General features: G+C 35.2%; 1 protein-coding gene across 1 annotated transcript in view; it reads left to right on the top strand.

Annotated features, from left to right (window-relative positions):
• Positions 1–16,649, top strand: part of NPEPPS (aminopeptidase puromycin sensitive) — a 108,930-nt gene that overhangs the window by 77,820 nt on the left and 14,461 nt on the right. Inside the window, exons 5-16 of the mRNA XM_043904351.1 lie at positions 487–594; positions 1,850–2,050; positions 2,507–2,603; positions 2,720–2,753; positions 3,729–3,843; positions 6,106–6,270; positions 7,122–7,226; positions 7,648–7,708; positions 8,967–9,076; positions 11,823–11,886; positions 14,327–14,466; positions 16,350–16,484. Of these exons, the coding sequence (XP_043760286.1) occupies positions 487–594; positions 1,850–2,050; positions 2,507–2,603; positions 2,720–2,753; positions 3,729–3,843; positions 6,106–6,270; positions 7,122–7,226; positions 7,648–7,708; positions 8,967–9,076; positions 11,823–11,886; positions 14,327–14,466; positions 16,350–16,484 (1,335 nt within the window). The remainder of the gene's footprint in view (positions 1–486; positions 595–1,849; positions 2,051–2,506; positions 2,604–2,719; positions 2,754–3,728; positions 3,844–6,105; positions 6,271–7,121; positions 7,227–7,647; positions 7,709–8,966; positions 9,077–11,822; positions 11,887–14,326; positions 14,467–16,349; positions 16,485–16,649) is intronic.

The raw sequence follows: 16,649 nt of genomic DNA, 5'->3' as shown, positions 1-16,649 counted from the left end.
AAGGACAGGGAAGCCTGGTGTGCTGCAGTCCATTGGGTCACAGAGTCGGACGTGACTGAGGGGCTTAACAACAATATGCTTTCTCTACCTCTGCACATTTTGTTTGTTCTTTTTAAGATACAGAATCTTATCAGCAGTTCTGTTTCTATTTTATTAAAGATTCTTTCTTTTATAACTGATATTCTGCTGCACCACTAAATCTTATTTTGCTTTAAAGTTTATTACTCTTTTCTATGCTTACAGAAAGGATGAGAGCTCTTTAAATAAGTAGGTCAAATGCTGACAGTTTTATGTGTTGTATGTGAAAGTGCTACCTTGTATTTTCTTTGTAATCAGTGCCTAGTTTATTGCCTAGCACTGAGTCGAAAATAAATATTTGAAAAAGTGAATGAATGAATGATAGAAAGAAAGAAATGATTGTTACTTCATGAAATAGTCTGGTAGGTTCATTCAGTGATAGTTCATATTTCATATTCTTTTTTTAAGGCTACTGATGCCCGGAGAGCTTTTCCTTGCTGGGATGAACCTGCCATCAAAGCAACTTTTGATATTTCATTGGTTGTTCCTAAAGACAGAGTAGCTTTATCAAACATGGTATGTATGTGTTAGTGAGTATTCTTATATTTTGAATAAACATTTAGCATATTTTGTTTGCTGATTATATGGGATAGCATGGAACTACCTAGTCACCCAGCACAGTACTTGACATATAATGGGAGCACAAATGTTAGTGTTCTTAGTTTCTTGTAAGCCCTCTTTTTATTGTCTTATTTGGGGAGTTTTCCCGCATCCTGGAAGAAATTTCTTGTAAGCTATGTTAACAAGATTACCTGCTTCCTTTAATTTGGAACTCAAAGTAAGAAATGAACTTAATAACTATTACCTGAGAGAAAAAAATCTGATATTCTTACTAAATGCCAAAAGTTATAGCCAGGTAATGAAGTGTATTTAGGTTCTAACTGGTTGTGTTCTTGGATGTGCTCCCTTCACTGATGTCATTGAATGTCATTCATAATAGAATAAGCATTTACTACTTGAAATGTGTTGTCTAAGACTGCCTTATTTAAGACATAGAGTAGCCGGCAGACTATAATAGGCGTCTACGGAACTTGGAAACACCTACTGGACTTGAAATAACTGGCTTTTGCTTCCTTTATTAGTGGAGAGAATTCTGTAGATTTTCTTCTTAAAGACGCTCTTCTTAAATATTCTTAGAGAGGAAGCTAATAAATTACACTGAAATGTTCATTTACAGTTTAATGCAAATGAATTTATCAGATCAATTCTTGAATAAGTCTTACTTGGAAGAAAAATTGGCAAGAACTTGGGGAAACTGAGAGCCTGAGTAGGAAAAAGAGGGAAATTAGGGAACTCTAAAAGTAAACGAGATTTGTCACAAATTTGCTTAGAGCCAACATTCATACAGAATATGCTCTAAATATAGAAATCTGTGCCCTTTGAAATGTCCAGTTTCACAACTACATTTTATTTTCATTAATATTTGTTGTCTTCTATCCTTCATTCACTTGAAAAGTATTAAAATCTTAAAACATCCCAGTACCTGTTAGGTTAATAGGTATTCAAGAAAAGTTGCTTCTTTTACCTTTCAAATCCTTGGTAGTTTTAACACTTGAGCTCCAACTTCTTAGTGTGTTTGCTTCATCAGTTCACTTTCTTTCTTAACAGGAAAAGTCTTGAGAGTATAATAGTACTGGGTAAATTAGGATAGAGAAGTAAGCAGTGCTGGAAAGGAGGAAGAAAAGGGTGCAAAGCCTACAGTTTTGGGGTGGTGTTTGCTCTAAGGTATTTAATGCAAATCTGTTAAATTTTCCTTTTTTTTTTTTTAAAGAATGTAATTGATCGGAAACCATACCCTGATGATGAAAATGTAGTGGAAGTGAAGTTTGCTCGAACACCTGTCATGTCTACATATCTGGTGGCATTTGTTGTGGGTGAATATGACTTTGTAGAAACAAGGTCAAAAGATGGTGTGTGTGTCCGTGTTTACACCCCTGTTGGCAAAGCAGAGCAAGGAAAATTTGCGTTAGAGGTAATTGTACTTGAAGAGGATTGTTCCAACAGTCCATAACTCCAGGTTGGGGAATTTACATTTCTGATCAATTATTAGTACAATTATTTATAATCTAATCTGAAATATCTTGTGCTACTTTGGTTTTACTTTTAATAGAATCTTGGAACTAGCAACTTTGGTATTGTATTAACATTTTGAAAGATACTGATTAAGAGAATATTAGAATGGAATTTATTAACCTAGAGAGTGGGTGGGAATATATGTAATTGTATTTTTCATACTGAGTTATAAATGGATTAAAGTTTGGCTGACATATACAAAGCTTAGGGCTAAAGCAGTCTCTGGAAGTGGGGTCCCCCAGGGTTGGTTTCTTGTAACTCGAGATATTTGGCTTGCAACTGGATTCCTTTGTGGATTTGTGTAGGAATGGCAATAGGATTTATCAGATGGTTCTTTTTCTTTATACTTTTATAGGTTGCTGCTAAAACTCTGCCTTTTTATAAGGACTACTTCAATGTTCCTTATCCTCTACCTAAAATTGATCTCATTGCTATTGCAGACTTTGCAGCTGGTAAAGTAAATTTCATTTTATTGATAAATTGTAATAACTTTTATTTTGAATTGTATGATTTTTTCAAGAAGAAGTATGTATAAATATCAATAAATGTTTATATTTATTTTATGAAGGTGCCATGGAGAACTGGGGCCTTGTTACTTATAGGTATGTTAATGATGTATTACCCTGCCTTGTCTTTTAAATCACTGATTTCATGAGTGCTTCACTCCTAATTACAGTTTAGTAGCTTCTGCTTTATGATCTGCCATAAATTTTCCTACCTTCCCCCATTTCCTTGAACATTTCAAGAATGCAGATGAACACCCTCTGGTGCTATCTGAGAGTGTAAGATTTTAAAGTGAGCATCTGGCATTAGTAGCATTTGTAGATTTATTTTTGGCTGAGTTTCTCATTTCAGTGCCTTCTCTTCCTCCTGGTAGTTACATAGTTATATATCCAGCTTGAAGAACTTCCCCTGATTTAATGTCTTCTAGCCAAGTTCTCCAGTGTTCTTGCCTGGAGAATCCTAGGGATAGGGGAGCCTGGTGGGCTGCCATCTATGGGGTCGCACAGAGTCGGACACGACAGAAGCGACTTAGCAGCAGCAGCAGCAGCAGCCAAGTTCTTACATGTCTGTCACCACAATACAAACATGTGGGTTGTGTAATTTTAAAAGCAATGTCTGTAAACAAGTTTTGGCCTTCTACTTTCAATTGCCTTCTTCGATGAGCTAAGTTTTGGACACTCTGTTCAGTGTTCTTTTTGGGACTGTGGAATGCATCTTCCCTCAGGTTGCCACTTCTCTGCTTTTAATGGAAGAACTGTCTTCACTTTCTGTTTAGCATAATAATCCCTAATCCTTTAGATAGTTTTTCTAAAATTTCAGGCAGCTATCCTATAAACAGATAATTAAACTTGTGTCACATCTTTGATCTTCTTTTGTATGAATTCAACTGGAGTAGTCTTTAATCTTCCCAGAACTTTTTCTATCCTGTGTACTCTGAGGAAATGTTTTCTTGACATCTTTAAAGCCTAACTTGACCATCTTATTTACTGTTTGAATCTCCCTCCCCCATTTCTGCATGCCTGCTTTTATTGAAATACTTTTATTTAAAAATTTTTTTTTTTTTTTAAACACAGGGAGACTGCATTGCTTATTGATCCAAAAAACTCCTGTTCTTCATCACGCCAGTGGGTTGCTCTGGTTGTGGGACATGAACTCGCCCATCAATGGTTTGGAAATCTTGTTACTATGGTATTTAATATTTTTAAGTGCTCAAATACATTTTTTTTTTTCCTGCTGCACCTTATGTTGGCTAAATAGTATTTCAGGTTTGGCTGGCACATGGTACCAAAAAAGCTTTTTTGATAGAAAAACTTTATTTTGAAAAGATTTTTATCAGGATATCCATATTAATTAAGAACATATAAGTAATCTTTATTCAACAGAAAATACTACCTAAACTGTTCTAAATACTGCCTGCAAATGGGGCAAGTCTTGATATTAATTTGGGTGAAAGGAAGAGATTCCACTTAGATACACAATTTCCATGCAGTGCGATTCAGGCTAACTGAAGTTTCTTGTGTCATATGTCACTAGCTGTAAAGTAACCTGATGAATAGCAAGCTAATCTTTAATAAGGTTGAAATGTTTTTAAGGGTCATTTTCTTCATTGCCTAAAATTTTAAGTTGAAATTTGATAGAAATGAAGGCAAAGAAACTACAGAATAACTGAAGTATATTAAAATTTCCAGCTGTCCTGTTGAAGTCCTTGTTTATTGTAATGTTTGTAGTGAATGATCTCTGTCCTCTAGTCTTGACCTCTCCCTTTTACTCTGAATGAGTACTATCTATAGCAACCAACTGTGTTAGAGCTTGGGAGCACAGCTTTTCATAAGTGAACTAGAAGTACCTCTGCAAGGAAAGAACTGGAGATTGTGGAGCCAGCCAAATTTCCTGATGGCATTTTAGGCTGCCAAAGAGCAGAGCCCAACTTGGATGTTAGTTGAGACCACATGTCACAGAAATAAGCAGGAAAGAAAAACATTTAGCAACTCTTAAATGTCTGAGTTTGAGCAAACCCCAGGAGATAGCGCAGGACAGGGAAGCCTAGCGTGCTGCTATCCATGGGGTCACAAAGAGTCGGGCGTGACTTAGCGACCGAAACAGCAGTGTGTCTGAAAGAGTTCCTAAAGAAAGTCAGCCCTTGAAAATAAATCCTTTCCTTTTTGCTTTGGTTGTTTAAAATTTTGCTTAGGGGTTAAAAGGAAAAAAAAAGAAAAGGTAAAAAAGAAAAGGTTGTTTGAAATATACTTTTACATGAAATTAAGTATGCTAGTACCTGTGTTCAAATGTCAAAAATGCTCCTTTCTCCTAATGCAGCAAATTTGTTGCTGCCAAACAATTTTTTTTTTTTTTTGCTGTGTTGAGCAGATTTTATTTTTTGTGATTTTATTTTTAAATTTCCAGTAATAAATTTTAGTAGGGGAAATGTGTGCATTCTCATGTTGCTTTTAAACAACTTTTTGTTGTATTTGAGTAACTTCTAGTTATTGGATGTCAGTTTTTTCATTAACTGAAATATAGGGGTTTAGAGAGAGTTGGAAAATTACTAGCTTTGTACCAGCTTATCCCAGTGGAGTCTGTTAGTTAAATAAATACACAAAGCATGTAGACAGATAGCCATTTATCACTTTATTGAAAACTTTGGTCTTTTCAGAATTTTAAAATACCCTTTTGTTTTTTACCATTGCATTTGTCCCTTATCTTGAATTCATATAGTATTGCTTTTTTTATAAGAGATTTAATCAAGTTTAATGAAAATTAGATTGAAATCTCTTTCTAGAAAGTTTATTTCTATTTGAAAAAGTTGATTTAGAAAAAAAAGTTGATTTTGTCTGTGACCCACTATATTCTTTGTCCACTCCACTATTAATTCTTATTAACAAATGAGAATTTTATATTCTATAAATGTTTAAATACCAGTTATATTTAAACTTACTGCTGTGACATTTTGTTAATTTCATGTAATTCTTGTATAAGCAGTACAACGTTTCTGTTTGTCTAGAAAGTTTAACTTGTCACTCAGCAACGATTTTTTCCCCCTGTCATTATGGAGATAGTTCCCCGTTTTCCTTGTTTGGTCCTAATAACTTCCTGGTTTCTTAAAGAGAGTTGTTTATTAAACTAAATTTTATATGACAATGTAGCTGTTGCACACATTTATGCACTCTCTTCCCATTTTCCATCCTGAGGGTGTTTTTCATCCCCCTTCTTCCTCCTTTTCTACCTTTAGTACCAAAAAGTTACTTAGCAGTGGTGATAATGCTGATGTCACCAGTTGGCTGTTTTTGGCAATTCTTTTGTTCATAGATGTGAGTTATTTATTAAATGTTTTGAATTGAATTTTAGTTCGTTAAGAGCTTTAGAGTATAACGGAAGGGACATCAGAGTAGTTTTTATATTAGTGGAATGACAAGCATCTTTTCTTTACATATTTCCATCTTCTGTTTTTAGGAATGGTGGACTCATCTTTGGTTAAATGAAGGCTTTGCATCATGGATTGAGTATCTGTGTGTAGACCACTGCTTCCCAGAGTATGATATCTGGACTCAGTTTGTTTCTGCTGATTATACACGAGCTCAGGAGCTTGACGCCTTAGATAACAGCCATCCCATTGAAGTGAGACGTAATTTTCAGTCATTGGCCTTTGCTTTCACTTTCAATGAAATATGTAGGTTTTTTAAATAGAAATACTTGGGACTCTGAAAATTGCATGAGTGATGTCACTTACTTTTGTAGTTTGTATTTCCATCTTGAAACTGCAGGCAGATTCTTTATTGAGTGAGCTACAAAGGAAGTCCCCTTGAAACTGTACAAAGTTCTAGCTCTGTTTCATTTTAAACATCTATATCTTTGTAGAAGCAAGTTTTCTGTATCCATACACATTCACTGAATAGATTTTTATTGAATAGTAATGGGGGAACCATATCTGTCAGGTAATATTATGATTCTGTTGTTTCAAAGAAAATTCTAAACATACTCTTCTGTTGTTGTCATTGCTTCATATATATTTTAATTCTTTTGACTTAATCTGTCCTATTTCAGCTGGTTTATATGTATAAATTTTGCCTTCAAAGAGCTAGACATATAGTCTACTTTGACATATTTAACCTGGGTCCTATGTAGCTGTTAGCCATTCCAATAAGTGCAAGAAGTCAAATGTTTTTCATCTCTCCCTTCCTTACCTTCACCTCCCTATCTCCAAAGAGATCCACAGTGACTTGCCTTCCAGCAAAGCAGTGTCAAGACTGGAACCCAGGCCCTAAAGAGATGATGGGGATCGTGTTATGTATTCTGTTTTATTAGTACTAGTTATTACACCCTTTTAAACAATTACACAGTATGAGTCACCTAAAGGCAAAAAGTATGAGTTAGAAGAGTCTTTCTAGAAAGCTCTTTATGTAATTCAGTATGTATGTAATTCAGTCAGTCTGCTTCCTGTTATAACCTTGAGTCACACTGTCTGCCAGGTCAGCGTGGGCCATCCTTCTGAAGTTGATGAGATATTTGATGCCATATCATACAGCAAAGGTGCATCTGTCATCCGAATGCTACATGACTACATTGGAGATAAGGTAAAAAAAAAAATTAATTAATTAATTAAATTCTTTTGTGGTGATCCCACAGAGTTTTACATGAAAAAGAAAAGTTTGATTTTATTTAGGTTAAGTTCCTAAGTAATTTTTCTAGAATCTATAAGAATATTACTCTGGCTTGTCTTTATTTCTTTTTATGTTGACTGTTTTGGTCTCTTAAATGAATGATGTTGCAAATATATTTTGGGGGTTGGTGGAAGTCTGGTATAAAACTTAAAAAGCAAAAGTAGAAGGCAAAGCGAATGCATTCTTAAACAAAAGGCAATAGACATTACTGTGTTTTAGTAAATCTAATACTCAAGTAACTTTGAGTAAATTAGTTTTTGAGTACTCTGTAGTCAAAATATACTATAATTCTGAGTTCTGACTCTCCTGGCTTTTAAAAATTGTGTTTTCTCAGGACTTTAAGAAAGGAATGAACATGTATTTAACCAAGTTCCAACAAAAGAATGCTGCCACAGGTAATTTTTAATAACTTGAGATAGAAATGGAGAGAATGTTGGCACATTATCCAGGGTACGATATTTTATTTTTTTCTAAATACTTGATTTTCCATGTGATGGGTAGGAAACAAAGTTGACTTCTTTGGAGACCCATTGCGTCCCAGACCGGCTGAGCCGGGACCTGTCGTCCCCTGGGCAGCCTCCGTTCTCCGGCGGCCGGCCTGCCGCAGCCCAGTGTTGTGCCACTCTCGAGGCTGGAACGTTCTGTTTACTTCACCAGAGCTTGTTCTTTTCTGACTTGTGGCTTTTGTTGCCCTCAATTGACCATTGGCCATTAAAATAGCTGCAGATTAACCATTTGTAGGAGTTGAACTTGTGGAACTGCAGATTTCCATTAAAGTAAATTCTTAAAATTTTATGATAGTCTATGATTTATTAGATATTAGAGTCAAAAGGAAGAATAAAGGTGTACTAGTTGATTGATTATGAAACTGAGTTCTATAATGAACAAAAATAGTTTAAAAAGCAAGAAGATTTGTGTAATGTCATTACTGTTTAATAGAATCCCCAACCAGGAATTTAATAGATCGCCAATCAGGGATCGAACCCAGGCTCACAGCAGTGAAAGCGCAGAGTCCTAACCACTGGACTGCCAGGGAATTCCCCTGTACTTTCCTTTTTGTACATATATAGTCTGTCTGTTTGGAATGTTCCTTTCTCCCCTGTCTAATGAGCAACTCCTCTTCAAGATTCAGAACAAAAATTATGTCTTGTGAAACCTTTATTCTTTGGATTTTTCTTTAAGGGCTTTTTCCTTTGTTCATTCCTCTGTTATAGTTATGCTACATTGTATGGTTGTTTTGCTTATTCAGCCACCAGAGTTGTTTGACAGTGTGGACTTTACTTCAGCCTCATCAGCATTGAGTATTTTTCTGCTAGTTGAATGGGTGTAATAGTTTTAATTTTGTGAATGATCATCTTGTAGTGTTCTTGAATATGTTTCCATTTGTTTGTTCCTGTTTCTTGTTTGAACTCACCTGTTTGTCTTTTGTTTATAACCTGTAATTTTTTAATAAATTAGAACAATTTGTAATATAGTTCACTTAATGGCAAGGCAAGGGTAACATTAATTTGGTCCACTGTTTGTTTCCTGAACCTGAAAAAAAACACAAAATTGGTCAATGATGCAGTTTCAAGTTATATAAAATTTCTGGTTTGTTTACAAAAATAAAAATGTAGACATTTTAGATTTTCATTGTTTGTATTTATCTTCTAGAGGATCTCTGGGAAAGTTTAGAAAATGCTAGTGGTAAACCTATAGCAGCTGTGATGAATACCTGGACCAAACAAATGGGATTCCCTCTCATTTATGTAGAAGCAGAACAGGTAAACTTATACAAAGTTCTTCAATTTGTCTGATATTATGTTAACTGAAATTCAGTCAGTGTTACAGATTTGCTTTTCTGTACTTTATAAGTATTCTAAGTAAGATTTAAACCAGCCCTTATACTCTTTTTCTCAGTGATTTATTATCTCTATACCCAAAAGTTTGCCCCATATCTTTAAAATTATACATGGGTACGGTGGAAAACAAAATATTGTCTGCTCTTACTGTCCTCAGGGAAAACACTGTAACATTGTTGATATAATTCTAAAATCACCAAAGGAGATTTAGTCTAAGAATGCAAAGTTGGCTTTATATTAAACAAATTAATCAAGGTATGACTCATAGTTACTACATTAACAGAACCAAATTAGAAGAACCATATGCATTACTAGATGCATAAAGAAGACTTGATAAAATTCAACACCCATTTATAATACCATTCTTCAAAATTAGTTTTTAGTGTTGGATGGCAGTGTGATTTTGATTAGAATTGCATTCATATTAGTTGAACTGTTATCTGAATTTAGACAGGTGTAGTTCAAAATGAGTTGTCCTCCAGAAGGACTGAAAATTACACATCATCCTATCATGCACACCAGAAAGTTTGTCTTAACTTAGTTTAATTGTATGAAATTGTGAAATCTTTCTCTTAAATTTCTTTGCCATGATTTTATGAGCTGCATAGAGAATTAATTCCATTCATATTTGGGGAGGAAGATTCATAGCTCTTTTTTTGGTATGTGTTTGTCCTTGTGATTCTGCATTGTCCCTAAAGCTAATATTTTACAAAGTCTTCTCATTGTGGCAGTTTAAGTTAGTAAATTTGCTTTTCTGTAATTTAAGAATCTAGATGACGTTTAAATCAGCCCTTGTACTCTCAGAATGCGCCCAAGTGCTTGCAAGTTAACCTTTTAGAGACACGTCTTAACCTTAAATATGACTGTATTTTATAATAAAGTATGCACATTGGAGGACCTCTCAGATTGGCTGCAAGCATTTGAAAAGGCAATTTAGGTAACACAATTAATCCTAGTTGGTGGGAAAAGATATCTAAAACTTTAGTGAGCTACCATTGTGACCATTCTGTTTCTTTCTAGTCTTCTTTCTCCACTTTGAACTAGTCTGTTACAGGAGATGACTTGATCAAACTTGACGTTGACACTCTATACAGATTGACAGATGGTTTTCATTTTACCTGACTATACCAACAATCATTGTTGCTTTCACTTCTGGGAATTTCTATCCCTCAAAAACTGTCAATACCTCAAAACTATTAAACTATTTAATGATTATACATAAAGCAAACTAAGGCCATAATTTTTTCAAGTAAAGTATACTTTTAAGAGCATAATAATTTATCAGAAGAGAGGATACTAATACCCCACTTCCTCCCAATGTTATTGAGACTCAAGGAACTTAAAAAACATCAAGGTACTTTCAAGATCTTACTCTTTTTTTGCACTTTTTTGGTCTACAAGCATAGCCAAATTCATCCTCCTTTTTACATTACGACAAAATGCATGCCTGTGACTCAGTTCTTTTACAAATAGGAGAGCTCTGCAACATAGCATTTTGATTATGATCTGTCTCTCAGTTTATTAGTCCCTAAATTTAAATATTTTTGCTTTATTTCAGAATCTATTTAAAAGTTACCTGATAACTTTTTCAAGGAAATCTGTGTGATACATAACTAATCAGTGATGTAGTATTTAAGTCATTAGTAGTTCCTTTATGGCATTGAAGTGGCCATTGCTTCCCCACTCAGATTTAAGTTTTCAGTTCTGTCTCTTATAGTCAGTTCATCCCTTTATAAAAGTCATTGACCCAATTTTACATTTGATTTAGGTGATCTTAAATCTGTTATAGCTTGTGTTATTTAAAATGTTCTAGAGTCAGACACAACTGAGCGACTTCACTTTCAGTTTTCACTTTCATGCATTGGAGAAGGAAATGGCAACCCACTCCAGTGTTCTTGCCTGGAGAATCCCAGGGATGGGGGAGCCTGGTGGGCTGCCGTCTGTGGGGTCCACAGAGTCGGACACGACTGAAGCGACTCGGCAGCAGCAACAGAGTATAGTAACAATAACTAAACAAAAGATTGAGTATTGTTGAAGTATTTTTTTAATGTACTGGCCTTTATTGCCTCTGTTTTTAGCTCATTGCAGTCTCTGCCCTGACTTCTGGGTTTCATTGCAAAGCTCATCCTTTGAAACGGCGTGTTGGGCTTTCATGTTTGTCATTCTTTTTTTTTAAACCCAAACTTGAAACTTTTTATTTTGTGTTGGGGTAAAGCCAATTAACAATGCTGTGGTAGTTTCAGGTGAACAGCTGAGGGGACTCAGCCATGGGTGTACATGTATCCATTCTAAATGATTTTTAATATTGAATCCACATGGTAATGTTGCCACTTTTTGGAAAAGACTAAACACATAACCCTCCTCCATAAAAGTTAACTGTGTATCCCTTTTGGAACTTTGAAGTTCATATCTGGATACATCTCTGTTCTCAAGGGCAATATTACACAGTAGCTGGCCTTTTATTTTTAGAGTTTGTTATTTTGAGACCTTGATGAGAAATCATTTTCTTCCATTCTGTAGTATCATCATGTTTCTCACCATTGCATTTTGTGTATTCAGGAGCCATTTGGCTGGACTGGTTTCACCTGTGCTTTGTCACAGAAATGTCTCCTCCAAGAAAAAAAAGTGTTAATTCTACTACAACCTTTGTTTTGTTTTGCTTCTTTAGGTAGAAGATGACAGAGTACTGAGGTTGTCCCAAAAGAAGTTCTGTGCCAGTGGACCATATGTTGGTAGGCAAATGGCTATACATGGGAGCTAATCAATAAATTTGGGTGCTATACCAGTAGTGTTCAAACTAATAATAAATAATTATCCATCTAAAAATAATAGAATTAAATAGAAACAAGGAAATGGTAATAGAATAAAAATGATAGGGGAGGAAAAGGAGGTTCATAGGGTATTTGTAGTATTCTATGTCTCTCTGTGTTATTGGCGGCTATAATGAATGAATAAGGATATAAACATCAAGAAGTCATGTCTCTAGCCTGAATCCCTGAAAGAAAACTTGGTATACAATTTTGTATCAAGTCTTATGCACCTGTGTACTAAGTACATTTGGTATACTTGTGTACTGAGTGTATGTATACACAGTGACTTTTTTTTTTTTCATTTATTTTTATTAGTTGGAGGCTAATTACTTTACAATATTGTAGTGATTTTTGTCATACATTGACATGAATCAGCCATGGATTTACATGTATTCCCCATCCCGATCCCCCCTCCCACCTCCCTCTCTACCCGCTCCCTCTGGGTCTTCCCAGTGCACCAGGCCCGAGCGCTTGTCTCATGCATCCAACCTGGGCTGGTGATCTGTTTCACCCTAGATAACATACATGTTTCGATGCTGTTCTCTTGAAACATCCCACCCTCGCCTTCTCCCACAGAGTCCAAAAGTCTGTTCTGTACATCTGTGTCTCTTTTTCTGTTTTGCATATAGGTTATCATTACCATCTTTCTAAATTCCATATATATGTGTTAGTATACTGTAATGGTCTTTATCTTTCTGGCTTACTTCACTCTGTATAATGGGCTCCAGTTTCATCCATCTCATTAGAACTGATTCCAATGAATTTTTTTAATGGCTGAGTAACATTCCATGGTGTATATGTACCACAGCTTCCTTATCCATTCGTCTGCTGATGGGCATCTAGGTTGCTTCCATGTCCTGGCTATTGTAAACAGTGCTGCGATGAACACTGGGGTGCACGTGTCTCTTTCAGTACACAGTGACTTTTTAAAAAAAAATTCTTGGCCATAGTAAGTAGCTAAGCAAATAAAGCCCAATGATTATTTAGATTTATTTTGTACCAGTCATTGTGCTAATAAGCACTATAACTGACCCTTATTTTGTACTCTCAGCAACCCTACTAAGTGGGTCATATTATTTCTGTTTTACAAATGAGGGAGCTGAGGCATAACTAGGTAAGTTAAATTGTCCAGGTTCACCTATATAATGAGTAAAAGAGTAGGAATTCAAATGAGATAGTTGCATTATATAAGTTTATACTCTTAACTACCACTCAACTGTGCTTTCTAAATATTTCTACATGACATTAGACTCTTGTACCCAGGGAATTAAAAGATAAATTGAAAAATTAAGAAGTATTTTTCTGCACCTTTCTCACTTCCTTTAAAATAGTTCTCAACAGGGAGAGAGGTATATCAGAACCACCGCCTTTTCATGTTTGACCCGCCAAATGATGATGCACTCTAGTAGGGTTAAGTGGCACAGCCTTCAACTCTTAGCCTTCCCAGCATTGAGAATTACTGTCTTAATAAATGTGTTTGACAGATCAGACGACAGGTTTATTATCTAAATAAATAATGTCGCAGTTGCTATTTTCCACATATACCTGCAATCTGCATTGTATGACTGACAGGTTTTATGGGTTTTTCTAATACTCTGTGACCACTGTAGGCTGCATTAAAACCTGAATTATCCTAGTGTCAGGAGAGAATTTTCATTTGTGGTTTAGCCTGATAGCATAAAGCTATTTAAGTGATTAAGATAGTTCCATTAATGTACTGGACAATGACTTACTTTTGTTTGGCATCTTAATGCAAAATCTATTTTGCTAATACTTGAAAGAGTGTATGTATTTGTCTTACAAAACCTTTGGCTTTTAGCTATGACTCCTCAGTGATGGAATCTAACAACTCCCAAGGTGTATCCTATCACAGTGTCTCAGCAGTATATATACCTATTAAAGACTGCACTTTAGAATTTGTTTTTAAGTGCTGTGTGAGTGCTTTAACCCACTCAAAATGTCTTTTATCATTAAAATCATTATCTCTTTTGAAAAAAAGAAAAGAAAATCATTATCTCTATTGCTAAAATCAGCAGGGTCACAAAGAGTTTGACATGACTAAGCAGACTAAGCATGATATTGCTCTGAAAAGGGAAAAACAACAAAATCATTGTATTTGTGATTCTACACAAATACAGATTCTGTTGTTCTCTTTTTTTATAGGCTGTTGTGATTTTGTTAGTAAACTCTTTATTATTATTCAGGTTACCTAGAAGAGTTCATGTATCATTAAAAAGGAGCTGTTGGCTTAACAGATTCAAGCCCATACATGGGACACCAGTCCTCTCTCTGTACCTTCCTTTCCATTTCTTCCAGTGAAAAATTATTTTCAACTTTTCTGTTTGTTATTCTCTTGCTTAAGGAGAAGAGTGTCCCCAGTGGATGGTTCCTATCACAATCTCTACTAGTGAAGATTCCAGCCATGCCAAAATGAAGATTCTGATGGACAAGCCAGAAATGAATATAGTTTTAAAAGATGTCAAACCAGACCAGTGGGTGAAGGTGAGTCCAGAAAGGCCACAGCCATTTTTATCTTAACTAAATTGATTTCTTTCATTTCCTGTGTGCATTTTATGGCTGGCTCTAAATTCTACTGATTCATTTTGGTCTAGGACTTGCAAAGAAAAAGACATTTCTAAACTTTCTTATGTGAAATTTAGTATTGTCTAGATATTTAACTTTATGTCAGGTAAGGGAGTGGTCAATAAGCAATTACAAAGGGATAGGATTAAAGAGGAAAAAAAGAGTAGTCTCTGTATAAAGTCACATTAACCGAAACACTTGTAGTCTTGCAACTTCAAACTGCCCTGTCATGGTAGTGACATGTTAACTTCAGTGATATGTTGTCATTGTGGGTGTACAACTATAATCAAGTGAGATCAGACATAATAATCAGTTTGTGTCACTGAAATGGGAAGTTCCTTTTAGCTGGTGTTTTAAAGTCATTTCACAAAAATAGCAGTAAATATTATTTTTCATTATTCTGTACTCTACCTTTCATAATGAAAATATCTGCTACAAAAAGAAAAAGAAAAGAAAATATCTGCTACAAATTTTTCTCCCAATTATAGGTTCCTGATAGGAATTATGGGCTTCCCAGGTGGCTCAGTGAGTAAAGAATTCACCTGCAATGCAGGAGATGCAGGAGACACAGGTTTGATCCCTGGGCCGGGAAGATCCCCTGGAGGAGGGCATGGCAATCCACTCTAGTATTCTTGCCTAGAGAATCTCATGGACAGAGGAGCCCAGCAGACTATTGTCCATTGAGTCAAAAAGAGTTGGACACAACTGAAACGACTAAACATGCACACATGCAATAGAATTATATTGTCTCAGACTTTCATGCTTGCAGAACTATTTCTCACTCTGTTTTAAATATATTTTAAAATATTCTCAGTGGACTACTATATTGCCATTTGAAATTATAACCTGGAGCGTATGAAATTTTTCTTATGAGAAAAAAAGTACACTATGGTTATAATTAGGTAAATAAAGGTATTATTTCTATAGTAAACGATACAGGGAATCAAAACAATTACTGTATTAGAAATGTGAAGTGATTTTAAAATATATATAAATATATATTTATAAGTATATATATATACTTATATCTGATACTGTCATTTTACCATTAAAATATTTTGTATATAAATATTATAAGAAATATTTTTGAGTGTTGGTAAATAATGCTTTGGTCACTAAGTTGTGTCTGACTCTTGCTACTGTGGAATTTCCCAGGCAAGGATACTGGAGTGGGTTGCTATTTCCTCCTCCAGGGGATCTTCCTGACCCAGGGATCAAATCCTGGTCTCCTGCATCGCAGGCAATCTCCTGAATTATAAACAGACTCTGTACTGACTGAGCATAGAAAATAATGATAGTCAATGATTACCTCACTCCAAAAATCATATGAAGTTGCCTTTTAAGTCCATGTAATTCTTTAAAATCTAGGACCTGGCAGTTGCTATTCTGTCGAGACTCTGGGTTCAGCAGATTAATGTTTGTAAAGGTTTAGTCTTCTTGGAGATTTTATTATCCAAGAGTTTTTCTATATAGTAAATATTTTCTATAAACTGAAAACTATCCACTGAAATTAGAAACGTAGCCAGATTATTTCCTCCCTTTCAGCCGTGTTCTTTCCACTGTCACTCACTCTGCCTCCCACTAATGTCAGCTTTCTGTTTTGTGTTGCCTCTGTTTTTACCTTTGACAAGTGATTACTATCTTTATGTGTTATTTCATTTTATTCCCTGTCTGTTGACATAAATGAGCTTCATTGTTTTTCATCCAGGTGTGCTAAAACTTAAACTCCTTTCATATCTACAAAAAACTGATTTAAAAAATAAATACAACTGTTTAATAATACCTGTTGGATATCTTTTCAGTTAAACCTGGGAACAGTTGGGTTTTACCGGACCCAATACAGCTCAGCCATGCTGGAAAGTTTATTACCAGGTATTCGTGACCTTTCTCTGCCCCCAGTGGATCGACTTGGATTACAGAATGACCTCTTCTCCTTGGTGAGCCTCAAATAGTATGATGGATTTTATTGATTAAATGGTTTTGTTTTTCCTGGAATGGCTGACTGGAACATAATTAGAAGAATATAGTTCTTCCTGAGAGGTACATGCCTTTGGGACTAAAGAAAATGACTAATTATTAATTGATATGCAAGATTGAATTTA

The sequence above is a fragment of the Cervus elaphus genome, chromosome 5, assembly GCF_910594005.1.
Source record: "Cervus elaphus chromosome 5, mCerEla1.1, whole genome shotgun sequence".
NCBI lineage: Eukaryota > Metazoa > Chordata > Mammalia > Artiodactyla > Cervidae > Cervus > Cervus elaphus.
Note: the sequence above shows the minus strand (reverse complement) of the source record. Positions and strands in the feature narration are given on the sequence as shown.